We start from the raw sequence: 26221 nt of genomic DNA on the forward strand, positions 1-26221 counted from the left end.
AAAACCACAGTGAGATACCATCTCACACCAGTTAGAATGGCCATCATTAAAAAATCAGGAAACAACAGGTGCTGGAGAGGATGTGGAGAAATAGGAACACTTTTACACTGTTGGTGGCACTGTCAACTAGTTCAACCATTGTGGAAGTCAGTGTGGCGATTCCTCAGGGATCTCGAACTAGAAATACCATTTGACCCAGCCATCCCATTACTGGGTATATACCCAAAGGACTATAAATCATGCTGCTATAAAGACACATGCACATGTATGTTTATTGCGGCACTATTCACAATAGCAAAGACTTGGAACCAACCCAAATGTCCAACAACATTTTTTTTTTTTTTTTTTTTTTGGCACATATACACCATGGAATACTATGCAGCCATAAAAAAAGATGAGTTCGTGTCCTTTGTAGGGACATGGATGAAACTGGAAAACATCATTCTCAGTAAACTATCGCAAGGACAAAAAACCAAAGACCGCATGTTCTCACTCATAGGTGGGAATTGAACAATGAGAACACATGGACACAGGAAGGGGAACATCACACTCTGGGGACTGTTGTGGGGAGGGCATAGAGGGGAGGGACAGCATTAGGAGATACACCTAATGCTAAATGACGAGTTAATGGGTGCAGGAAATCAACATGGCACATGGATACATATGTAACAAACCTGCACATTGTGCACATGTACCCTAAAACCCTAAAGTATAATAAAAAAAAATAAAATAAAATAAAATAAAATGAACTCAGAGCAAAGACAGGGAAAGCTTTTAACCCTCCCATTGAAGGCAGAGGGTTAGAAGAGGTAAGACAATTAGTGTTTTCCCTAGGAGTTTCAGTCCTCCATTCTTCATCCTAGCAGGAACCACAGAATCTGGCCAAATAACTATCTAGATCTTCAAGCTGCCAACTATTAGAGGGGGAGAAATAGGCTTCCTAAAGCATAAATGACACACTAGTGGGTAAAAACACTTTATAATTGTTATTTTTTACTAAATAACCTTACACACAATGCCACATTTCATCTAAAACATATCCTCAACAGGGACGATGCATTAGTTTGTTTTCATGCTGCTGATAAAGACATACCCAAGACTGGGCAATTTATAAAAGAAAGAGGTTTAATTGTATCACAGTTGCACGTGTCTGGGGAGGCCTCAGAATCATGGCAGAAGGCAAGGAGGAGCAAGTCATGTCTTACATGGATGGCGGCAGGCAAAAAAAGGTTGTGCAGGGAAACTCCTGTATTTAAAACCATCAGATCTCTTATTCACTGCCACGAGAACAGCATGGGAAAGACCTGTGCCCATGATTCAATTATCTCAAACCAGGTCCCTGCCACAATATGTGGGAATTATAGGAGCTACAAGATGAGATTTGTGTGGGGACACAGCCAAACCTTATCAAATGATACCACTCCCAAAGGGGTAAAATGTATTCTTAGGGGCAAAATAAAAACAAAAACCTTTTCCTCTTTTTATGTATGAAGCCCAGATATGCACATATTACATAAATAGATGTACAGTACAGTACATCTATGGTTTTAAATTTTCATGGAAAGGGTAATTTGGTGAAAAATGCCCAAAAAGGAAGCTTGAGGTCCATGGTTTTCACATACACTAGACAAACACTCTTCCTGCTGTGTTAAACTATTATAAGATGAAAATATTTGGCTCTTTCATTCTTTTGGAAATGCTCATGGTAACCAAAGGTCCCAGATTTTCTGTATAAAATATGGGCTCTTGCTATCTAACCATGTGTCACTTATGAAATCATCTACTATCTTAGACTGAGAATTTATGTCTTGAAACTAAAAGGCACAACCTACTACAGAACTAAAAAAGAGACAAAAAATATGTACCTATGTATTAGTCCTTTTCAAATCTTTCCTCTCATGCCCATGCCTACCCCTAAAATACAATCTTTGGCATAAAAAGGAGAAAGTGATTTTCCCCTTTCACTTTATCTACCACTCTCATCCCCACCCTCCCCTCCACTGCCCCACCATCACCCTTCCCCACTCCAGACATGAGAAGACTTGCAGGCCAGGCCCTGTCTGAAGTTATTATGCAGATGATATTGTCATCTGAACCCACAGCCTCTCCTTTTTTCTCTTCTCTATCCCCTTCTCCATAATATGTATCTTTCTTTTCAGTGCCTTCCCCTATCTTAATTGGGCTAGTCTACCTCATTTCAGAACTGAAAAGGATCTAATTTTCATTTTCAACTGAACATGACACAGAGTGCACACTCACAGACAAATGCCTTTTCCATTAACTGTGGAATAAAAAGCTTTGACTCCTAAGCAAATAAACTTCAGCCATCAAAGAGAAGATGGAGGTGATATCTGCTTCAGTTCTTAGGGGTGGAGGAAAAGAGATGAGACAGATTAGAAGGTGGGGCCTGTCTTCTGACTCCCTGTGTCCTTGGAGCCCTCCTTTCCCTCCTGCCAGGAAGTTACTCCCAGCTGCAGCTGCATCCATTGTCTTCAGTTTGCCTGGGAATTACTGGGTATAGCAGTGGCATGGTCTTGTTGCTGCTGTGACCCTGGGACAAGGAGCACGTACTGCCTGCATGGAGGGCCACACAATTCACTTATTACCTGCCCTCCCCACCTAGCTCAAAACTGTTCCGACACTCCCTGGTGCTGGGAACCTGGGGCCACCTTCCCTGATCTCACTCCTAATTTCAGGACCACCAATTCCGGTTTGGGTCTCACTCTGCCCTCAGTATCAGTTGAGGTGTTGTCAGCCAGCGATCTACTTGTGCCCCAGGCAAGCAATTCACCTGAACAGCGGCATACTTGTCTGGGTCCTGGAGCCTTAGTAAGTGCAATCAACATAATTACTCACAACCCAAAGCATCTTTTTTTAGGCATCAGAAATATTTTCTTTAGTTTCAGTTTTCAATTAAGTGCTTTCATGTTTTTAGTCAAATATTGGCCCTTGTAATCTATTCATTGCTTTTCCCAGTGGAATTCAGATGCTCTTTACAAAGCTGATTTTCTTTTCTTTTCTTTTTTTTTTTTTTTTTTTTGAGACAGAGTCTTGCTCTGTCACCCAGGCTGGAGTGCAGTGGCACAATCTCGGCTCACTGCACCCTCTGCCTCCTGGGTTCAAGTGATTCTCCAGCCTCAGCCTCCTGAGTAGCTGGAACAAGAGGCGTGCACCACCATGCCCGGCTAATTTTGTATTTTTAGTAGAAACAGAGTTTCACCATGTTGGCCAGGCTGGTCTCGAACTCTTGACTTCAAGTGATCTGCCCGCCTCAGCCTCAAAAAGTGCTGGGATTACAGGCATGAGCCACTGCGCCTGGCTCCAAAGTTAATTTTCAATGGTAAACATTTAAATGAAAATAAGAAACTTCTTCTGAGAGATGTCTATTCCTGTCCTTTGCCCACTTTTTCATGGAATTATTTTTTTGTTTTGCAATTGAGTTGTTTGAGTTCCTTGTATATTCTGGATATTAGTCACTTGATGGATAAACAGTTTGCAAATATTTTCTCCCATTTAACAGGTTGTCTCTTCACTCTGTTGATTGTTTCTTTTGCTGTGCAGAGGCTTTTTGGTTTAATACAGTCCCATTTATCTATTTTTCTTTCGAATAAATATATGAAAAACGGCTCAGCCACACTAATCATCAGGAAAATGTACATCAAAACCAAAATGAGATCTTATCTTATCCCAGTTAGAATGGCTATTATTAAAAAGACAAAAAATAACAGACACTGGCAAGGATTTGGAGAAAAGGGAACTTTTACACACTGGTTATGGGGATGTAAATTAGTATAGCCATTATGGAAAACAGTATGGAGATTTCTCAAAAGACTAAAAATAGGACTACCATAAAATTCAGCAATCCTACCTCGGGGTATATATCCAAAGGAAGGGAAAGCAGTATATCAAAGGGATGCCTGCACCCCCATGTTTATTGCAGCACTATTCACAATAATAAAGATACGAGTCAAGCTTAGTGTCCATTAGTGATAAATAGATAAAGAAAATATGGCGTATATGCACAATGGAATACTATTTGGCCATAAAAAAGAATAAAATCCTGTCATTTGCAGCAACATGTTTGGAACTGGAGGTCAGTATGTTAAATGAAACAAATCAAACACAGGAAGACAAATATTGCATCTTCTCACTCATATGCTGGAGCTAAAAAGTTGATCTCATGGAGGTAGAGAGAGTAGAATGATGGTTATCAGAGGCTGGGAAGGGTGTTTGAGGGGAAGTGAAGAGAGGTTGTATAACGAGTGCAAACATACAGTTAGATAAAAGTGTTACCGGTGCAGGGGTGTCCAGGTTCTTGGCATCTTTAACAAAGAATTGGACAAAATGCACAAAGCAAGGAAAGAATGAAGCAACAAAAGCAGAGATTTTTTGAAAATGAAAGTACACTCCACAGTGTGGGAACAGGCCAGAGCATAGGGGTTCAAGTGCCCTGTTACAGAATTTTTGAGGGTTTAAACTCCCTCTAGAGGTTTACATTGGTTACTTGGTGTACACCCTATGTAAATGAAGAGGATGAAGTAAAGTTACAAAGTCATTTATTGGGCATATGCCCTATGGAGAGGATTTTCCCTGTCATAGCTGAAGTGTGAATTGGCCTTATGTTCCCTGCCTCCAGAGCCTATTTTCCTCCCTCAGAAGGAATAAGTTCTAATATTCGAAAGCAGAGTAGGGTGACTACAGTTAACAACCATAATTTTCTATTTCAAAATAGCTAGAAGAGAGGACTGAAAATGCTCCCAACGCAGACATGATCAATGCTCGAGGTGATGGATACTCTAAATGCCCTGAATTGATTACTACGCATGTAACAAAATATCACATGTACCCCATTAATTTGTACAAATATTATGTGTCAATAAAAATATTTTAAAATGGGAAACTACCTTTTTACATGTAATAATCTGAACTCTTACTGCAGAGCTATCTTATCCAACAACTCTGAAGTATAAGGAAAGCAAAAAGGAATTTAGAAACTTTCCCCCAAAACACCTTCTTAAGTTTTATTTTACTCAGTTATATCCTTTAAATGAAATTATCCCAGAATGTAAAATATTAAGTAAAATATAGAGGCAATTTGGAGCAAGAAAATAGGACCAACTTGCACGTGGTACTATGTAATTTTTTATGACCCACTTTCAGACATTTTTAATGTGACATAAAATAAATTCTGCTCTCACAACTTCCCATCCTCCCTCCAATCTTGAAGCATATAGCTGGTGGGCTTCCAGAAAGAGAGCTCTGTTCTAATCAGTTGGCTGAGCATCTCATCTTCTAATCCACAGCTTCCGCACCTTCATCACAGCGTAACCAGCTTCCCTCCTTAGTCTCTCCTCTCAAGCGATCTTCTACATGGCAAGTATGTATTGTATGCCTAGTATGTGCCAAGCTCCACCAATATATACCATTGCTCTTCATTTAACCCATATGAGAATGTTTCCTATCTTTAAACTCTTATTTTGTTTTTTTAAAGAATAAAATCCACAATGACTGGTAATTCTTGTTTGTTATAGTTTGACAGTGATGATGATCTTCTCTACATTGAAATCTTTGGGTAGGTCTCCACATCACCCAGATGTCTGCCCCTAACCCTGACCACCTAGGATTCTGGCTGGTGGTTGTCGTACCTGGGCCTGAATGTAGACTCTAGAGGTGATGAAACCTAAAGGTGAGGAGGAAGCATGTGACGTGGAAACGATCAATGTCACATTAGGGTCCCCAGAGTTGTTTGTAAAAAGACTTCAGTGGTCTAGCCTGAGAATCTACATTGCCCTTACAAAGAGTCTATCGAACAGGATGTTCCAAACAGAAATAATTTCCTCCTGTCTTCTTTTTTTTAAGCCATGTATCATTTGTAAGTTCAGAACTGTTTTTATGTAAGTACTGGTATATTTGGTGAAATAGTCCCATTACTTTGTAGCCATCCTTTTACAAAAAAGCTCACTTAATCCATTTGTACATCTAGGTCATTTTCAACCTGAATAACTGGATATCAATTTTTCTCAAACAGTTTTGACAAAATGACATAGCTTTTTATAAGAGTTCCCTTTTTTCCTTTTTAAAAATGTAACTAGATATAGATTTATCACTGGTATAAAACATACAAATCTAACAATAGCCATTATTTGTTTTGGGTTATACATCATAACTGTACATAAAATTTCTGACATATGGCTGGGTGCAGTGGCTCACACCTGTAATCCCAGCACTTTGGGAGGCCAAGGCAGGTGGATTGCTTGAGCTCAGGAGTTCAAGACCAACCTGGGCAACATGGCAAAACCCTGTCTCTACCAAAAATACAAAAAATTAGCCGGATGTTGTGGGTGCATGCCTGTGGTCCCAGCTACTTGGGAGGCTGCGGCGGGAGGATCACTGGAGCCTGAGAGGCAGGAGTTGCAATGAGCCGTGATCATGCCACTGCACTCCAGCCTGGGCAACAGAGTGAGATGCCCTTTCAAGAAAAAAAAATCTAAGTTTTTTTTTTTTTTTGCTGCGTGCAGTAATATTCTTCTCTCTTTATACTAAGGATGCTCTTAGTCTAGCTGGAAATCACTGGTTTCACCAAGAGGATTATCCGCATGATGAGAACGGGGGCTTCCAACTTGCTATCAGCAGAATGGGAGGGAAAGCGCCTCTGACCAAGGAGACCTCGGTGATCTGTACATGCCTCCAGTTACACAACAGACAGATCAGTCTGAAATGATGACAGGAGGCAAAGCATGGCACCTGTTATACACTGCAACCATTTCTAACTTTGTATTCCTGAAAAGGTCTGAGCTGCCTGAAGCAGTGTTTGTGTTTTCTTCTGCTGTAAAAAAATGTACTCACCCTAAGGAGTAGAGGCGGCACTGCTTGTTGCGGATTTGATGAGCTAAATTGAACCTGTCGTCAAGACACACTGACCAGGGCTTGTGTGTCGGACTAGAGTCAGTAGCCAGGCTGTCTGTATTCATGTGATTGCATGCAATCTGTAAAGATTGGAAATCAATGTGAATAATTTGAAATGTTGGATGATAAATAGCAGGTAGGGACTTATTGCTTCCCCATCCCTGAAAACCATAATAGGAAAGTTATAATCTCCTCTACTGCTAACTACTCCCCTCCCCAGGGAACCACAAGACTGCTATAAAGTGTTTGGAGGAATTTCAATCGCCAGATAATAAGTAATCTCATGGAGACTATATGCAGGTTTGGAGAGAAGTTAAGAGCTGCTGTAGCCATGTGCACAGGGTGTGCAGGAGAGAACAAATCAGGAACAAAAGGTGGGAGGAGCGGTGTTGTCAGGAAGGCTTTGTAGAGGGGTGCTAGTCCTGGAGGATGAACCGAGAGGCTTGGACCAACAAGGGCACTCCAGATACAGAGAACAGTGCTCACCATGCATCCAGACACAGAGAACAGTGCTCACCATGCATAGACGTCTTCGTTACCCCTAGAGTCCCTACTATAAGATGTGAGGCACAATCATAGACATAGATCTCAGAAGCATACTTCCAAGATTAGCTATCCCTTATTTCAGGCAGTTAAAGTGGGGCCACTAAGGTCCAGAATGATGGCAGGTGTTATCCAAGGTAAATAGCTGATCATGGGTCAAGTGAAATTAATAGGCAGTCCCTGCTGATAAGGCAGTGTTCTTTGTGATACACTGCTCTAATGCGCTTCCTCCTGGGGGAGAAGGGCAACAGTTCCAGGCAGGAGGCTCTTCCTGAGCTAACAGAAGCACTTTTCTTAACTCATCCATCAAAATTAGATAAGAAAACCAAAGGGAATGTGTGTGTAAGTCAAGCAGAAGCAAGTCTCTAATTTCAACTGCACACAAAGCAAATATACTTCATAAGGGATTCTGACTTGTGTTTGAGGCTAGTACATTTCGCACAGCTGAGGCTGTTGAAACCAAAGAAAATAAGGAAAATAAGTTCTGTGGCCAAGATGTTTACCTTACTGAGCAACAGTATTTTCCCCCAATCCCTTAAAACTCTCATAGTCATCATGATGCTCCATGAATGCAGCAGCTTTTGCTGTCACAGCATAGACCACAGACTGCTCCAGATGCAAAGAATGTTTTGAGATTCATTGCTTTCATCCATTGGAAAACATTAACAGCAAGGAATTTTCTTCCTAAGAAGATATTCTAGGGCCGGGCATGGTGGCTCATGCCTATAATCCCAACACTTTGGGAGGCCGAGGCAGGAGGATCACTTGAGCCCAGGAGCTCGAGACCAGTCTGGGCAACATGGCAAAACTTCATCTCTACAAAAAATACAAACATTAGCTGAGCATGGTGGCATGCGCCTGTAGTCCCAGCTATTCAGGGGGGTTGATTAATTGAGCCTGGAAGGTTGAGGCTGCAGTGAGCTATGATTGTGCCTCTGCACTCCAGCCTGGGCAACAGAGCAAGACCAGACCCTGTCTCAAAAAAATAAAAAAATAAAAAATAAAAGAAAGAAAAGAAACAAAAAAGATATTCTAGGCTTGCCTAATCCTTTAACTGATTTTCCAAAATTGTAATCTAAGAAGAGCATATTAGGTGGAGCCTATTCGACTAACATGGCATCTGCATTACTCTTGCTATCCCCTCCGGCTGGCCTGGCAAAATCATCCTGCCCTATTTATCAGTGAATGTTAGTCTTCTGCTAGGATTTGGACATCTCAGAGGAAAGCTGAAAAAGTGAAACCCCTATATATCTTTTCCTTGAATCCAGTATTTTTCTACTTCTCTATCTCCAACAACTGTTTAAAGGACAAAATAATCAGAGAAAATGGAATTGAATCTTTTCTCAAGCAACAGCTACAGAATACATTTATTAACTGGGTGCGTCAACATGTTAATTTGATAATTCATCTCCTACTATTCTCCCACAGACAAATGAAAATTATGTCTCTGCCTGCCCACCTCCTATTCTCCACCCACTCACCTAAGGGAAGAGAAGTTGCTAATCTAGTTAGTCAGAACTCATTGTGTTCATTGGACCCTGTTCTGCTAGTGGACAAATTACTGTGCCTTAAACACGGGCACCTTCCTGAGCTCCACCTCCAGTGGGAAACTATTTAGTCCAGGGCAGCTGTGTGTGCCCCCAAAGCATGCCTGGTCCTTATAAGCCTGAGCCATCTGCTTCGGGGAAGTCTCCTGGGATATTTTTATTAAAGTGGTATGATGATCCCCATTTGCTATTGTTCTTTGTGTACATGTCTCCCTAAACACCTCCATAATGACAGATGAAGATGTGATGTTTGCAGGTCCTTGCTCATCATTCCCTCCTAATGCCATCCAAACCTAGCTCTAACCTTTCCCACAAACATGCGGTCAGCCTACATCAGAATCACCTGGGAGGTACTTAAAATGCAGATTCCTGGGCCTCCCTCCAGATCTACAAACTCAGAATCTTTGAGGCTGATACCTGAGAACATGCATTTTAATAAGCTCCCCCAGGTGATTTTTATGCAGATGGCCTTTTGAGTTTACTGGAGGCCTTTTGTAAAGCCCCAGTGAAAGGTTCCAGCCTAGTCATATCTCTGCCTCAGAAAATTAAAAGAGGCTACACTTGGGCCAGAGCTTTAAACTGAAAACATCAGCCCCTCTGACCCCCACCCCTAACAATGGGCTGAAGGGGTTAGCACTGACAGTTAGCCAGAGGCCTCCAAAAGTCAGGTAGGCATTGAAGATCCGGAGTGAGGGCTTTCAGGTCCAGCTGCTCCTCCTTTGCTAAAGTCAGGAACTAGGGTTTTATTTTATTAAAGATGACACTTTGTCTACTTTAAGCATTTCTTCTTATTCTACAGATTTCATCTTGGACAGATATATCTCTACTGAAGAGACATTCTTTTTCATTCACTCTCCCTGATAATGTCCTCTCTTCCTTTCTTAGCTCAGAAATAAAACACAAGGGCCGGGCGTGGTGGCTCACGCCTGTAATCCCAGCACTTTGGGAGGCCGAGGCAGGTGGATCACACAAGGTCAGGAGTTTGAGACCGGCCTGGCCAGCATGGTGAAACCCCATCTTTACTAAAAAAAATACAAAAGTTAGCCAGACATACTGGCGTGCGCCTGTAATCCCAGCTACTAGGGAGGCTGAGGCAGGAGAATTGCTTGAAACCAGGAGGCGGAGGTTGCAGTGAGCCGAGATTGTGCCACTGCACTTCAGCCTGGGCAACAGAGCAAGACTCCACCTCAAAAAAAAAAAGAAAGAAGAAAGAAAGAAAGAAAGAAAGAAAGAAAGAAAGAAAGAAAGAAAGAAAGAAAGAAAGAAAGAAAATAAAACACAAGAATTATTCAATTTTAACCATTTATTAAACATCTCATTGATAGACATTAGCTTTTGTAAACAACTGAAAGTCCTCCATAAACTTCTGCTTCTAAAAATTAATTATTGATTTTTCAAACTTTCTAGTTAAGATTTATGGCCAAGGCTTCAATAAACTCTCTTGTAAGCAAAATAAATGAGGGCAGTAACTTCTAGCTAAGTTCCAACTCAACTAATTGTGTTCTCTGTCTCTCTTTAATTCCCCTTGTAATTTTAGCCAAATAAAGCAAATTAGGCCTAGACAAAGGAAAAAATATTTTGTGAAGTGTTTTTTAATTATTTAACTTAAAGGGATCTAATTTATTTTCATTTGATTTTGTATCCCAAAAGCTTGAATGGTATTTCTGCCAACCCATAAGTAGAATCTGGCAAAGGGAACCCTTAAAATTTTGGAACTTAAGAATCACTTCGATGATCTGCGTGTTTACAGAACGATCAACTCTATGCTGTATGTTTATACAGTACCACTATTTTTGAAAGACTTGAAGGCAGAGTTGTATGCTTATTGTTTTTATCCCTGTGTGTGTGTGTGTGTGTGTGTAGCAGTAAATACAACAGATACTATTGTTGTAAAGTTATACTCTGAATATCCAGAGCATGGGTTCTTATTCTTAGGTTATTCTTACAAATTGATAGATGGGTAGATAACTAGGTAGAGAGGTAGAGATGGATAGATAGATAGATAGATAGATAGATAGATAGATAGATAGATAGATGATAGACAGAAAAACAGGCTTTAAAACATATTTTATTTTTTCTTTTTAAAAACAGCCACGGTTGCTTAGATTAATTTTATACTGCAAGGCATGTTTCCTGGAGGCATATGGTTTGGGGGTTGCCATGAAAAGCTGAATCTGGAGACTTCCCTTAGAACAGAGCACTGTATTTTTGATTTAACTATTTCTTGTTAGCAGCAGACAGTGTACCATGGACTGCAGAACTCTGTCGTGTATCATGGTCTTTCACATTGAAAAAAAAAAAACAATAGTACCTAATTAAACTGAACTTGATGTTCCACGCACTCTACCCAAACACCATATCCCCTGGGATTTCATTTAAAAATGCGTGGCCCCAACCATGCCTCCAGGACCACAATGCACAAGTCTAGGGGTGCCACGCCCATTGCTGTCTCATGCCATGCTGCCCTAGGCCCTATGCCTCTGCTCCCGGGCTCCCCCGGCCTAGGAAGCTTTCCCCACCCATCTGTCTGCCCCCTGTTAGAGAACACCCAACTCTCTTGCACCCTAGCTATTTACCAGTGTGGAGGGGTGTTTTATTGAGGCTTAATATCCCAAGGCCCGGCACAGTGCCAGCCGTAAAGCAGGTGTTCAACAAATACCCTCTGGATTGAGGAATGAATACATCAATGATGCACATACCAAATGCTGGCCTTGCTGTACAAGCTTGAGCACAGATTTGAGGGAAGTATATTTCTTAATGTTAAAAAGCAGCATAAGAGGATGGGGGTGGAATTTGCATTAGTACCTTCAGAGCTTTTATTTTTTTCCTTGCCCATTATGACTCACTTCTGCTAACTAAAATTTTTAGGTAACAGTGACTCTAATATTCTGCCAATTTTGTAGGCTTTCATTGTCAAGATGAGTTCTAAATGAGGCATAAGCCACAAAAGCAACCATAAAGCTTTGCATTACATACAGAGGGGGAGGGAGCATTGGTTAGTAAAAGATTCTGATTAAGAACCATTTAGTGTCATCTCTGGTGACTCCCATCTGCTGGCCTTCTAGTAACCCAAAAGTACATGAAAGCACAGAACCTTATCTGGCTAAAATGGCCCTGCATTAAAAACTATTGTGAGGTCTGAAATTTTACATCATCCTTTCTGGAGGACAAAAATCCTTCTAGTGAGCTTCAACAACAAATTCTCTATTATTGCTCATCAAGCTGCATAATAATTATACATCCAGTTATCCACCTTCACAACCAGTTGGTTAGATCCTTAAGGGCAGAGACTATATCCTCAGGGCCCAGAACAGTTCCTGGCACCTTGTAGGCGCTCAAAAATACTTGGTTAATAACCATTCTATACTACTCTGTGCACCGTACAAGCTCACAGAACTGGGAGAGACCTTAGAAATAATTCTGATACAATCTCTTCCATTTCAGGATCAGAACAAGGAGAGCCAGAGAAGCAAAGTGAAGTACCCAGGTTCACAAGATCAGACTACAGAGGATGCTTTAAAAAAAAAATTTGGTCAGGCACAGTGGCTCACACCTGCAATCCCAGCACTTTGGGAGGCTGAGGTGGGTGGATCTCCTGAGATCAGGAGTTCAAGACCAGCCTGGCCAACATGATGAAACCCTGTCTCTACTAAAAATACAAAAATTAGTCGGGCATGGTGACAGGTTCCTGTAATCCCAGATACTTGGGAGGCTGAGGCAGGAGAACCACCTGAACCCGCGAGGCAGAGGTTGTAGTGAGCTGAGATTGTGCCACTGAACTCCAGCCTGGGTAATAGAGGGAGACTCTGTCTCTAAAAAAAAAAAAAAGAAAAGAAAAAAAAAATTTTCTCCTCTCAGCCCATAGTTTCTGGGAAAGATCCAAGGGAGATCTAAAAATGACCATTTCATGCCTCAATAGCTTCTTCTAAGCAAACATGCCTTTTATAAGTTATGGAACATTAACATGAAATACATATAGAATGGAATTTGGTAGCTTGCGTTACATAAATTTATTTTGGCAAGTGAAGCCCATAGTTCTCAAATCCAATTCATAAAATTAAAACCTCTTATTTTCTTCTGGAGCCTTTAAGAGCTTTTGAAAATCACAGTTAAGAGGTCCAGATTCTTATCGTTCATGTAAAATCAAACTACAAAACTAAAATTTCAGTATTTTAATTAAATCTGCCTAAGTCCATCAAATTAATTTGCAGCAGCAAAATAAGATAAAATCATGAGAAGCACAAGGACTAATTCAACAGCCCATCACTCATGATTAATTCAACAAGCTTTTACGTCCATGTTTGGGTGACAAATACTAAAATTCCTACGATGGTCTCACTGCATTATATGATAAATGAGAATTTCTTTTACCCCTAAACTAACTAACCTCCTAAAGATCTAGAAATATATTCTCTCCTACGGAGGAAAAATGCTTTGCTGCCAGAGAGGCTGGGGAGGAGAACAGGGACGTCAAGAGTGGGCTTGAGGGAGATTCTAAAAATCCAGGATCACCCCTGCAGCACCAGCTCCACTGTGCAGCTTCCTGAGTGAGCTCACAGGCACTCTGAGCTCCTAATTTGCTAGCACCTCTCAGTTCAGGGCTAAATTTCCCTTGGGCCTTGATTTCCTTTTCTGTCTCTCTTTCCCCCTGGGATCAGGCAACTTGAGAATGGAACCTCCTGATTAATATGTCAAGAGCCATAGACTCTTCTTACTGGACAGTCTCTTTGCCTGCTCGGGGCACTGGCTCAGCCTGGAGCTGGGCAGGAGCTGCCACAATGTGTTAAGTCACTAATAAAGGCCTGTGCTCAGTAATGATTTAAAGTGCTCTGAGATAGAGAGCCTTTGGATTCATTAACTCCTCAGCACACTGCCTGCAAAGCCTCCTCTACTCTCTTGCCTAGCGCATCCCTGGCTGCCAAGCATCTGTGACAGAAGAGTGGAAAGGCAAGTTCCTCCAAATACAAAATGGTGCTTGAACCTCCAGATGATGGTTTTGTTTTGTGACATACTCAACTGCCTACTCACGGGGACCAATCTGTCATTTCAAATGGTTTTCCAAAGCAATTTTCTAAAGTGGATCTTTAAAACACTTTGGGATGAATCATTTAAACATTTCAGTTTGGTGACACTCTTGGAGGAAGGAACGTGCCCTAGCAAATGGAAGGCATCTTATCTGCCTCCAAGTGAGTGGATGAGTTTAAGCAACAATGCCTCTGAACACACTTCCCCATCAAGTCCTCATCAGGAGTCGCTGAGAACCTCCCCACCTCCCTCTTTCAAAAGAGGCAATCAGGATCTTTCACATTCTTCTCTAACTCGTTTGAGCCTGAAACACAACCTGGGTGGTGCTGATATATCTCAGGAACCTCCAGGCTTCTTCATCCAGGGACTGAGCAGAGCCTGCCCAAGGCTGGAGATCTATATGCCAGCGGGGACCCTGCAAGAGACAGAAACCATAGGTTGTGTGTAAGGAAGGAGGAACTGGGTGGGAAGAGAAGGACACAGTATCAGAGAGGAAGCAAGGCTGCTTTGGCTGTCAGCAAAACACACACATGTGCACACAGGCAGCAGGGGGCTCTTTGCGAGTTGCTGTCATTAAAGCCACATCAGTCACAGGGAGACAAATGAGGCCTGAGACAGCCCAGCTCCCAGGTTAAGCCGGAGAATGCAAAGGCCCCGGGACTGTCTGACTCTGCATGTATGATCAAAGGCAAACTCCACTTGACCCCATTGGGCTCTCCCTTAACTGCAGCTTATTTTATATGAGGCTGTGCTCCACTGGGAAAAGAAACTCCCTTATCAACGACAGCCTCCCAAAGCTTAGAGCTTCAAGAATATGTGCCTCTCTAAACAAAGCACCATAATGCTGGGGGCTCGTCTTTGTTCTGGGAATTTATTTATCTTCCTCAGTGCAGGGAGATGGGGCCACGGCCCTTGGCTGCTGGGACCCTGCACAGGCAGAGCGAGGACGCCAGAACTGTCATCACCAGGGCTGGGGAGGGTGGCTTTCTAACACTGTGAGGCAGCCACCACCTGTTAGCAGAGGTTACGAGGTGCTCCCATGAACAGAGTGGTTAAGGATGACCCGCTCAGCCCCCTTTTGCAGGAAGGATGGGTGGATGAAGGGTTGGGGGAATGCGGTGGTCTGGAAGAAGCAAAAATGGGAGCCCCTCCAGTAAAAAGGGGGCACTAGTCAGGAAATCCTTATTAGAGCTCAAAACTCCCTACCTGTAGTTGTCAGCACCGGTAGACCTCCAGGAGGTTCGCTGCAATTCCCAGGGGTGGGAGAGCTCAAGCAGGGTGGGGAAGGGCTGGGGGAAGGGAGAGCTCCAGCAGCTGGCAGGGTCAATGTCTAGTGCCAGGAAAGGCTTTGGGTGTCATAGCATAGGTTTCCTGCAGTGTAGTGAGAATGGACCCCTAAACCCCTTTTTATGGTGAGGAAGTAGGCAGGGGAGGGTTCTGGGGGCAAGATAAAGGGATCATTCACATATACACAGTGTTCTCCAGTCAGGTACTGTGGTGGGAACTGTCTGCACCCAGAAAAGAAACATCTAGACAGGCCAGCCATAAGATGCTTTAGTACAAATGTGGTTTGTTGCCCCTAGATGGGGTGGCCTAGGTGACTCGGGGTTACATAGAAAACAGGGAAGTAGTGGGGAACAAGGTTAGTCTATGTGAAGCCAGACCATCTGGGTTTGGGGAAGAGGAATACATTCTCACATGGGGGTCTGAGATCAATGCGAGCGCTTTGGAAGTGATCAAGGGTTATTCAGTTTCGGCATTATTAGACACACACCATTGCAGAATCCCTGTAGAGCCCACAGTCTCACATCCCCACAGCCTGTACTGCCCTTGTGGGGGCTAAGCCCCACGCAGTCCCTCTAGATTGAAGGAGGCCTCCCTGGTTTCCCGCAGGCTGCCTCTTTTTTCAGGAACCCCCAGGGCAGGGCCAGCTGTATGGGCATTCAACCTGTGCAGTCTTAGGAGGCTATGCTCAGTTTAATGCTCTGCTGATGCTGTCTCGAAATTCTTAGTAATTTTATTATTTTTTATTACTGCTCCTTGCAGAGCACGGCTAACTCACAGGCAGTGTGCCTAGAGTCAGTCAAAATTCTTAATAATTTTTGAACAAGAGGCCCTGCGTTTCATTTTATACTGGGCCCACGAATCATGTAGCCAGTCTTCCCTGAGGGACACCTTCTGGAAGAAGAGCCTTTTCTTATAGCTCTTCTTGTTCTGTGCAGGCTGAGCAGGCAGAGACTCTAGTAAGAGAGCTGGAGAACATTAAGTCATACATCTTCCCAGTTAATGCCTCCCACACCCTCATTTCTTTTTTCCTTCTCTGAATTCGATGTTGATTACCATTTGGTCAAACAATATTTATTGAGCCTTAGCCACTCTGTGCCAGGCACTGGTAAATACAGATATGACTAAAACCCAGGCTCTCCCAAGAGGCACTCATGGTCAGGTGGGGGAGATAGATATGTACAAAATAACTTCGATAGTAAAATGCTAAAATATTCAGGAGAGTCTTCTCTTTAGGAAATTATTCGATTCTGAAATCATAAATTATCAACACATTTAAACACAAATGCCTCCAGTCCTGCTTGGTCACATTGACAGAGTGAGTGCTTCCCAGGTTGCTGCAGCAGCCAGCACAGCAACATCATGTTCCAGGAGCACTCAGCTAGGCCCAGGGTTCAAAACCTCCCACTTCACTGTCATGGACCACTCACAAGGGCCCCGAGCATCTGGCCCAGGAGTCCCTGGATGAAAATGATGAAGTTCACATGTCATGGTTTTCCTCAAAATCAGGAGTTGGCAAATCTTTTCTATAATGGGTCAAATAGCCAATGTTTTAGACTTTGCAGGCCACATAGTTTCTGTTGCAACTCCTTGCCTCCTGTTGTAGCTCAAAAGCAGCCATAGACAGTAAGTAAACAAATGGTTATGGCTGTCTTCCAATAAAGCTCCATTTACACAAACAGGCAGCAGGCTGGATTGGGCCTGCAAGCTGTAGTTTGCTGACTCCTGCTCCAGCTGATTCTAATTCAGAGGTAGGCTGGCCTAGAAGAGGGGGTTTACTGAAATAATGCAAGGGAGACAGACTATGATGTTGTTGGGGCTCAGAATATGATTCCCCAAAGTCTTGTGCTTTGGCATGGTATGAACTTTAAAGTGTTGTAGGACTTTCTCCTTAGTTCAGGTAAAATGGGGTCTTTGTCAGATGACCATGAGAGACTGGGCTCACAGACACCTTGAAGGGTGAGAAAAATGGAATTTACTGGGCAAAAAGGAAAAAAAGGGAAACAGGGACTCTCAGCAAAGCAAAAGTTCTTCTAGCTGGCTTCCTGCCTCATAGATTGAATCCCAGTTTCCACTCCAGAAGAGGAGAGGCCAGGCTCCTCCCCACTGCAAACGGTGCAAACTTCCCGGGGGCTCTGGCCCATTGTGCATTCCTCCCAGTGTGCAGGCTGGTCAGTTTCTCTGGGGTCCCCTTTATACTTGGCTGTCTCAAAATGACATTGGATGGGCCTCAAAGGCAAGTTCTCTCTGATCTTCTGTGGCCCTCCTGTCTCTCACTCCTCTTTCTTCCCCAAAGTGAGTTCTAGAAACCAGAATTCCTCTTCTGCAAGGCAGATGAGAGAAACTGGAGACCCTCTTCCCCAAAGCAAGCCATAAAATCTACAAAGGTCACTCTCTCCCTTCTCGGGGAATACCTTTGTTCCAGAGAGATCTTGCCCCATACCCAGGAGGAAGAAACGCTACACAGAGAGACCAAGAGGAAGCTGAACAGACAGGCCTTGCTGGGGCTCCCCACTCAGTCTATTACCATTAGATCAGACCCTTTTGTCCAATCACACTTCCATGTAGCTGTCCATCTTCATGGAACCTAAGCATTAAAATAGATCATTTTCCCTGCATCTCTAGGTCTTCATTTCTGAAGGCTTCTATGTCATATAAAACTTTGATTAAATAAATTTGTTATGCTTTTCTCTTGTTCACCTGTCTTTTGTTAAAAGTGTTGGCCGTATGCTTACGATGAGTGAGGAAAGGTATTACACCTAGATGATAACCAATGTTGTCATCTGGGTGACCTGGGCAATCAGTCAGGGTCCCAGCAGGATCCAGTGGGCTCATTCAAACTGGCTAATTTGAGAGAATTTAACAAAAAGACTATTTACAAAGGTGTGGGCAGGGCTTAAGGAAACCAATAAGGAATAAATAATGCAATACCTGTGTCTGGTAACACCGGAGAGCCCTTACGCTTGTAAGGGAGTAAAATCCTAAAAGCCTAAAGGGAACTATATGGAGAAGTCTGTAGTACAGGAATACAGCCAATCCGATTACATACTCCACCCTGTCTGCCCCACCCACCAATGCCCCATCCTGCCTTCTGTTGGCCAAACTCAAAGGGAAAACAGGGAAGACTGAGGCTGTGCTTGGTCCCTGCAGGTCAGCCTCTCGGGGTGGAGCAGGGTGGAGGTTGGGCCAGCAGGGGCAAATGGAAGGCTTCTTGTTCCAGCATTCTTTGGAAAGAGGCAGTGAGACTTGACCAAGGAGTCACTCATTCATTCAGTGGGCATTTGTGCCACATGCCAGGCTCTGTGTTACAATTTAATATAGGCCACAGCTCCAACAAATGCCATAAAGGCTATAGGGGCTCTGACAGAGATCTCTACAGGGTACACTGGGGGCACAAAAAGGTACAGCGTCTGAGTATTACTCCAAAATAAATGCCTGAAAATACAAAGGCAGAGCGTGGGAAGCAGTCTCCACGACTAGAAGCCCAAAAGCACATCAAAATTCTTTTCAGCATTATTAAAGAGACACCTTAAACACAGTAGTAGCATTTAACCTGAGCTAACACACAAAAGTAACTTCACAGATCAATAATTTAGAATCCATATGGTAAATCAATATGGTGAAACTATAGAATTATCTTAAGGGTCCGCAAATAGTATTCTTCTTGCAACCTAATATTTTTCATTTCCTGCTGAGTGTTGACCACAAAGAAGCTAAGCACAGCAGCTGGAACAGTGAATAATGTTAAGTTGAGGAGTCTCAGATGGGGATATAATAGAAACACCGCAAATAGATGCCCTCAGAAGTGCTCTGGCTTAATGCTTTGGTTGAGCTGTTTAAAAAACATTTCACATAAAGCAATGCTCTTATTGGAATCAGTCTGACAGCAGTTTGTGATTATTTCCCCATGGAAACCACTAGCTTTTATCATCTCTTTCAATTATCATTTGTCTTAATTCTCTAGTGTATACATCAACATTTGTCCTTCCCAAATTTCCACAAAGAGAATTCTCTGAGCACCTTAGAACATCAATGGCAGGTTAAATAGAAAAGGACAAAAATCATCTTTCCCCTTTTAAAAGCTTTTTTTAATCATTGTGATTTTACTCCAAACAATTCCCTAAATGCCAGGGTACATTAAATGCCTGTCATCCACATGCTTCAAATATCAAGTGGCCATAACAACGCCACCCCTATTGCTCCCAGGAGGTGCGAACGTGGATTCCCAATCCTGCCTGCCACCTGTACTTCCTCTTCAGACAGGTAAAGCAGCAGCTTAAGCAAAGGTGGCTGGAAAGAACATCATTTTGGATTGGTCTGTTTGTCTGTCCCCAGCAGGCCTGAGCTGAAATGTCAAATGAGGTATTACAATGAGTTGCCACAGAGAAGCAGCTTTGTTCCTGAGCTCCTGCAGGAGTGGGGACCCCCTCTATTTCTAAACCACCAGGGCATTCATACAAAGGGGTCTGCCCCACCTCAGAAACGCATTTCTCAGGGCAGGCGTGGTCCTGATTTCCAAGGTAAGGAAGCAGCCTCCTTTCAGTTTTGCAAAGGCCTTATCTGGCTACTTGTCCAGAAAATGTGCATTGAAAAGTGAGCAGGCTTCTAATGAGAGGCAAATGTTTTCATTACTGGAGAAAAATTCCAAAAATTCAGATTAAGGACAGCAGAAGATTCCATATGCAACTAGTTCATGTTATTTAGTGGCTATTTTGCAGATATCTGAGATTCTACTTCCCGAAGGGTAAAAAGTGATCACTGAGTCATTTAGTGCATGGAGATAATGGATTTGACTCAAAAAGACTGCAACAAGCACAGCCATGAGGCTTTGGGATATTTTTATCATTTGTGATCTCAGCATAAAGTTTTGTTTCTTGAAAAAAAGAAAGTGATTCTCTCAAGCCATGAAGCTGAATTCCAAGATTTTACTCCTAAAAGATAATGCCAAAAAAAAGCAATCTTTTAAAATACTCCTTTGCCTACCAGCTTACACTCGTGTACATAACAGAAATATATTAATTCAAGACCACGTAGCATTTAAAAAATTTACAGGAAAAAAAGCAGGCCCACTCATGACCTAGAAAAGAGAGCTATCGATTCTGCGTTATGCAAAAGCTTTCTCTGTTGTAAAATTTGGAATAACAGCTTCCTCCTTCACAGACCATATCCTCACACCCATGAATGACCTCAGGCAGCCCATGAAGAAATTACCAAAAAATAGTGCCACCATCAGCTTTACAAGCGTGTTGCTATATTTTTTGTCTAAAATAAACCAAAAGGATGCTTCTAATGTCCCATTCCTCTGTGTTTCAAGGCTACAGTCCTTTGGAGGATGAAATTATATGATGACTAATGTCAATGATCAGTTTCTTTATCATGATAGATAACTGATAGAGTGTTTGGGATATTTTTTATAAAGTTTCAATACTCCCAAATGCATGTTCCCACCCCAGTGAGCTCCTGAAGCGCTTTAAAACCAGCAGTTTTCTGCTGGGAAAGATGGCTAACCATCAATTCTGTGCATCACAGTTGTGTGCGTGGAAATGAACAAGGAACCAGGTTGTGAGTCCTCGACTCCAACTCAACGATAAAGTGAGTGTGTGTTGATGTGTTGACGATGGAGAAGCCTAAGCTTTCTGGGAGAAACAAATCCCAAACAAGTAAAATAGATTTATTTAGCAATTTTGCTGCAATTTTGTGCTAATTAAGAGCATCTGTTAGTGGGCAGGAAACAATGACTGACGGAAATTGTTTATTCCTTTTTAGAGGGGGTAGGGGTGGGAGTAGTTGGGGGAGGGAGAGGCACAAAATGGTATCTGGACAGAACATGACTCCAGCCCTGGCTGAGGCTGTGAGCACTGCCGTTACGTTTCTGTAACGCCCTCAGTGTGTGCCCAGCGCTTCTGAAGGCTGCGGGCGGGGAGTGCTGGGTGCAGTTCATGTGCCTTCCCCTCAGCATTCTCCTGTAATTGGCCTGTTTCTCAGACCCGGCCCTGCTTCAGAAAGAGCAAGAATCAGTTATACATTGTGCAGTGATGTTTAAAATTCAGGTAACCCATGCAAAAATTTCATTTAAAAACAAAGGATCTCAGTTTCCGCTCTGGGTAAGCACACTCCCACCCCGCGCCTCCCACGGAATGCAGCAGTAAAACCTGGACAGAATGCATAGAGTGGTTATTTGAGGAATCTGAGAAGTAAACAGTAGCAGGCAGATTGGAGAAGAAGACCAGAATTCAAAGTACCTCGAAACTAGGAGCCAGGTCACCATTGCTTTTCCTTCTGGTATCCTGCCCGCCCCTACTCTAGGCTGCCTGGCACCGGTGGTGGGCACTGGCGCAGCCAGGAAGCACCAGGAGCAGCCCCGCAGTTCAGGCTCCAGGAGGCGGGGCGTCTCCCGATGCTCAGGGAGAGTAGAGGAAATCCTCACTTTTCCTCCTTTTTTTCCCTTTCTCTGTTCTTTCAAGTAATCCCACTAAGATGGTAGAAGCCACAGTGGGGGCCTGAAGGTACCTAGAACTCTGCGAAAATGGAAGTTTCCTCTCCTGTCTGAGGCAGTGGACCCCAGACAATGGGGTGAATCCTCATTGACTATTTCTGTCTCTCTCTTCCTGCAGCTTGGCCTTGGACTCAGGCACAGTCACAGCAAGTGTGAAGCAGAGCGTAGGCAAAGCAGGGGTAAAAGCTCAAACTTTCTGGTCATAGATTCAAAAACCGCAGGGAACTGGATAATACTGGGGAAACTGGGGAGAAGGAGTAGCTTGGGAAGGCAGCCCCATTAATGGGTTTGTAAAGCACCTGGGCTCACTCTAGAACTGTGCATGTGTGGATCTGATCCTGCCTGGCACAGTAAAGACTGAGAACTGAGCTAATAGATGGACCTCTGGAGCTAACAGACAGACCTCTGCCCAAGCCCCAGACTGGCCACTAGGTGGGATACACATGGGATAGATGTGAAACCCCTACAGAGCCTTTGAAAACAGCGCTGACATGGAAATTACAACCCACAGGAGGCTGGTGGGAACTTGAGGCCTGGACCCAACCAGGATAGCTGCCTGTTAAAACAAATATATCGACATTATCCACAGTATTTAAACAAAACTCGGCCTTATAATATTCAAATTTTCAGGATACAGTCCCAAACTACTAAGCATATGAAGAATCAGGAAAATCCCGACTTTTGTGGGAAAAAGACAATCAACAGATGCCAATGTAGGCCTGATACAGATGTTGAAACTTTTGGCAAAGACTTAAGAGCAACAATTACAAAATAATCCATGAAGTAAAGGTGGACATGCTTGAAACCAAGGGCAAGATAGAAAGTCTCAGCAAAGAAATAGGAAGCATAGGGAGCCAAATGGAAATTCCAGAACAGAAAAATACAATAACTGAAATAAAATCTCAGGGGATGAATTCAATAGCAGAAAGAATTTGACACAAGAAAGAGCCAGTGAACCTGAAGACAGATCAATAGAAAGTATCCAATGTGAAAAACAGAGAGAAAAATTATTGTAGGCGGGGGGGAAGAGCCTTGGGGACCTGTGCAGCAATACCAAGAGGTCTAGCATTCATGTCACTGATATTCCAGAGGAGGGGAAGAAAGAATGCAGTGCAGGAAAAAAAAAAAAAAGAAATAATGGGGCCAGGCACGATGGCACACACCTGCAGTCCCAGCCCTTTGGGAGGCTGAAGCGGGCAGATCACTTGAGCTCAGGAGTTCAAGGCCAGCCTGGGCAACATGGCGAGACCCTGTCTCTACAAAAATACAAAAACTAGCTAGGCATGGTAGTAAATCCCAGCTGTAATCCCAGCTACTCTGGTGGCTGAGGTGAGAGGATTGCTTGAGACTGGGAGGTCAAGGCTGTGCCACTGCACTCCAGCCTGTGTGACAAAGTGAGACCCTGCCTCAAAAAAAAAAAAAAAAAAAGAAGAAAGAATGACTGAAAGACCCCCAAAATATGATGGAAAATATAGCCTAAAGATTCAAGAAGCTTTGCAGACCCCTCAGAGGAAAACTTGAAGAATTCCACACCCATATGCATCATAAGCAAAGTGCTGGATATTAAAGACAACAACAACAAAAAACTGAGCCTCTGCTAATCTTGTGACAGACCGAATAGTGGGCCAGGGTCAAAACAGCAAGGTGAGAATGGGCAGAGCCAGCCCGTCCCATAGGAGCCTCTTCCCCTGAGGCCCCCTCCCTGTCAAGACCCAGCTCTCTCTCTGCAAGCCCATCTGCTAAATGTCTCTGGCAGCAGACAGCAGGCATGCTGAAATTCAAATCCAGAGCGCCAATCTGCCGCCTCTGCAGCATGACACAGAGGGTAGGCTGGGAGGCAGGGGAGCCAGAAATCAAATCAGCTCTGACAAGAAAAAATGCACTATAATTCAAGCAGGCCCTGATAACTTTTAGGAAGGAATAAAAAATATAAGACAAGAAGGAATAAACACTCAGCTCTGGATTTATCCTCTAAGTTATCTTGATAAGTTGGAAAGAGTGGCTAAACAAATTTGAGTTGGAGTTTGTTCTTAAACTGACATCTTTAAATTCACTACATTTTCTGTGTAGGTCAAAATGGTTCAAATGTGAGCGAGACTGAAACACACCAGGGGATGGCTAAGAGAATAAAACGTAATATATTTTAAATTTTTATCATAGGCAGTAAAAAGAGAAGCCATACACCTAGAGTGGATCCAGTGAAAGCCAAAGTTTTCACTTGTTTTCATGAGATAGAAACTATACAGTGTCTGCATACATAGTAAAGTTTCAGATGTCAAATTACGGGTTTCATTGAGGTAGCACATCAACCTGGAAAGGAGGGACGAGTTTCAGTTTTCTTATGAAAGTAAGTTTATATAAGAATGTTTGGGCCGGGCACGGTGGCTCAGGCCTGTAATCCTAGAGTTTTGGGAGGCTGAGGTGGGAGGATCACCTAAGGCTAGGAGTTCAAGACCAGCCTGGGCAACAAAGCAAGACCCTCATCTCTATTAAAAGTTACAAAATTAGCCAAGCGTGGTGGTACACGCCTGTAGTCCCAGCTGCTTGGGAGGCTGAGGTAGGAGGATCGCTTGAGCCCAGGAATTCAAGGTTACCGTGAGCTACGGTCGCACCACTGCACTCCAGCCTGGGCAACAGAAGGACAACATTTATCAAAAAAAAAAAAAGAAAAAAGAAAAAGAAAGTGTGCCTAGGAAAGCAAAGGGAATTTAGAAAAACACTAACCATATTTGTAAGGATTATCTCTCTCTCTGCCTCTTCTTGTCTCTGTCTGTCTCTCTCACACACCCTGCCTCCACATGTATACACACCCTATTCAAAATACCTAAGGTTACCTGGACTTTCTGAAACTCAGAATCCTAAAAGTTTAACTTCATCTGAATCAACACCAATCTGCTATGTTCATCGACTTACTTCAGTCAGTTACCCTTCCTCCAAACATTTACCAGCCCTGAGATATCCGTGTATCCAGGAGGAAGGTCTGCTGCACCCCTATAAACCCATAAAACCAAAGGGAAACGGGGGTTGGCAGAGGGTGGGGAGGACATAAAAGCCACCAGTTTGCTCCAGTTAATGCCTCTTGCCTTATAATTTTGCCTGTGGATATTTGTAAACCATGTTTTTATTTGAGATTTGTATTTTATTGGCATATTTTTCACTTGATTTTTATTTTATTATATTATCATTTATTTATGTATTTTTTGAGGGGAGTCTTGCTCAGGCTGGAGTATAGTGACATGATTTCGGCTTACTACAACCTCCGCCTCTAAGATTCAAGTGATTCTCCTGCCTCAGCTTCCTAAGTAGCTGGGATTACAGCTGGGTGCTAATTTTTGTACTTTTAGTAGAGATGGAGTTTCACCATGTTGGCCAGGCTGGTCTCAAACTCCTGACCTCAAATGATCTGCCCACCTCGGCCTCCCAAAGTTCTGGGATTACAGGCGTGAGCCACCATGCCCGGCCTTGATTTTTAACCTATGTTACTTTGAATACCTCTTTTGTATACAGCATTTAGTTGATTTAATTTTATAAACTTTTCCCTTCAATAGTTATATTTCTTGATAACTGACACACTTAAGTGCATTTACATTACTTTATTTATACTTCTATTTTGAGGCTTTTCTTTTTATTTTTCCCACTCACCCTCTACATGTTGTCATTCTCAGATTTTCTGTATTTCATCATTTTTAATAAGAGTAATTTAGAAGTTATATATTCTACTTTCATTTTAGAGTAGTTTTCTCTATAAGTAAATAAGCCAGACAGAAAAAAAGTGGGGAGAAATGGAGACAAGAACAGGTAAAGGGGGGCCTGAGACAAAACAGAGGAAAGGGGGGTCTTCCCGCAACACCTGCACAGCAATCTCCATCTTCCCCACAAGAGAACCTGCAACCCAGGGGGTCCACAGGGCTCCCCGAGGTGTCTTTGGTGGCTCTCAGCCCACATCAGTCTCAACTTCATTCAAACCAGGGAAAGTATTTCCTTTCCAGGCTGTAAACCAGAAGTGGTTTTTATCATGGAAAAGAATTAAAATGCCTCACCTAGTCAGCAAGTGCAGGAGAACAGGGATCGTGGCAGAAAGAATGCATCCCAGAGGACACAGAGAGCACCCAAAACACAGAGCAGCAGCATCCCACAGCCACCCCAAAGGCTGACAAGGGGACAGAGGCCGCACGTGGCACAGGACATTGATGGGAAGCAAAGCCTTTCTTGGAAACCAGCTGTAGACACTGGATGATGCTTGAATCCTCTCCTCTGAGACAGGACGAAAGCAAGCAGAACATAAAGTGCTCTGCCATGAGTAGACAGGCCCAGGGGTTGGGGTATGGGGGAGAGCAAAGCCACACACCATTTACCACATGGTTAAAGAGTAGCAGCGGTTTCCTCATGAGGCTATCACATCCCACTGAATATGTCATTG

The 26221-nt window shown here is 43.1% G+C and overlaps 1 protein-coding gene across 5 annotated transcripts in view; it reads right to left on the reverse strand.

The window, feature by feature from the left end:
* The window catches only part of METTL24 (methyltransferase like 24), a 117836-nt gene that overhangs the window by 66662 nt on the left and 24953 nt on the right, over nucleotides 1–26221 (reverse strand). For all 5 annotated transcript variants that reach the window (XM_032156539.2, XM_058435475.1, XM_058435474.1 and 2 more), the window contains 2 exons: nucleotides 14338–14436; nucleotides 6847–6986 (listed from right to left, as the gene is read on the reverse strand). In XM_032156539.2, the coding sequence (XP_032012430.1) occupies nucleotides 6847–6986; nucleotides 14338–14436 (239 nt within the window). The remainder of the gene's footprint in view (nucleotides 1–6846; nucleotides 6987–14337; nucleotides 14437–26221) is intronic.

The sequence above is a fragment of the Hylobates moloch genome, unplaced genomic scaffold (genome assembly GCF_009828535.3).
Source record: "Hylobates moloch isolate HMO894 unplaced genomic scaffold, HMol_V3 SCAFFOLD_2, whole genome shotgun sequence".
Taxonomy (NCBI): Eukaryota; Metazoa; Chordata; class Mammalia; order Primates; family Hylobatidae; genus Hylobates; species Hylobates moloch.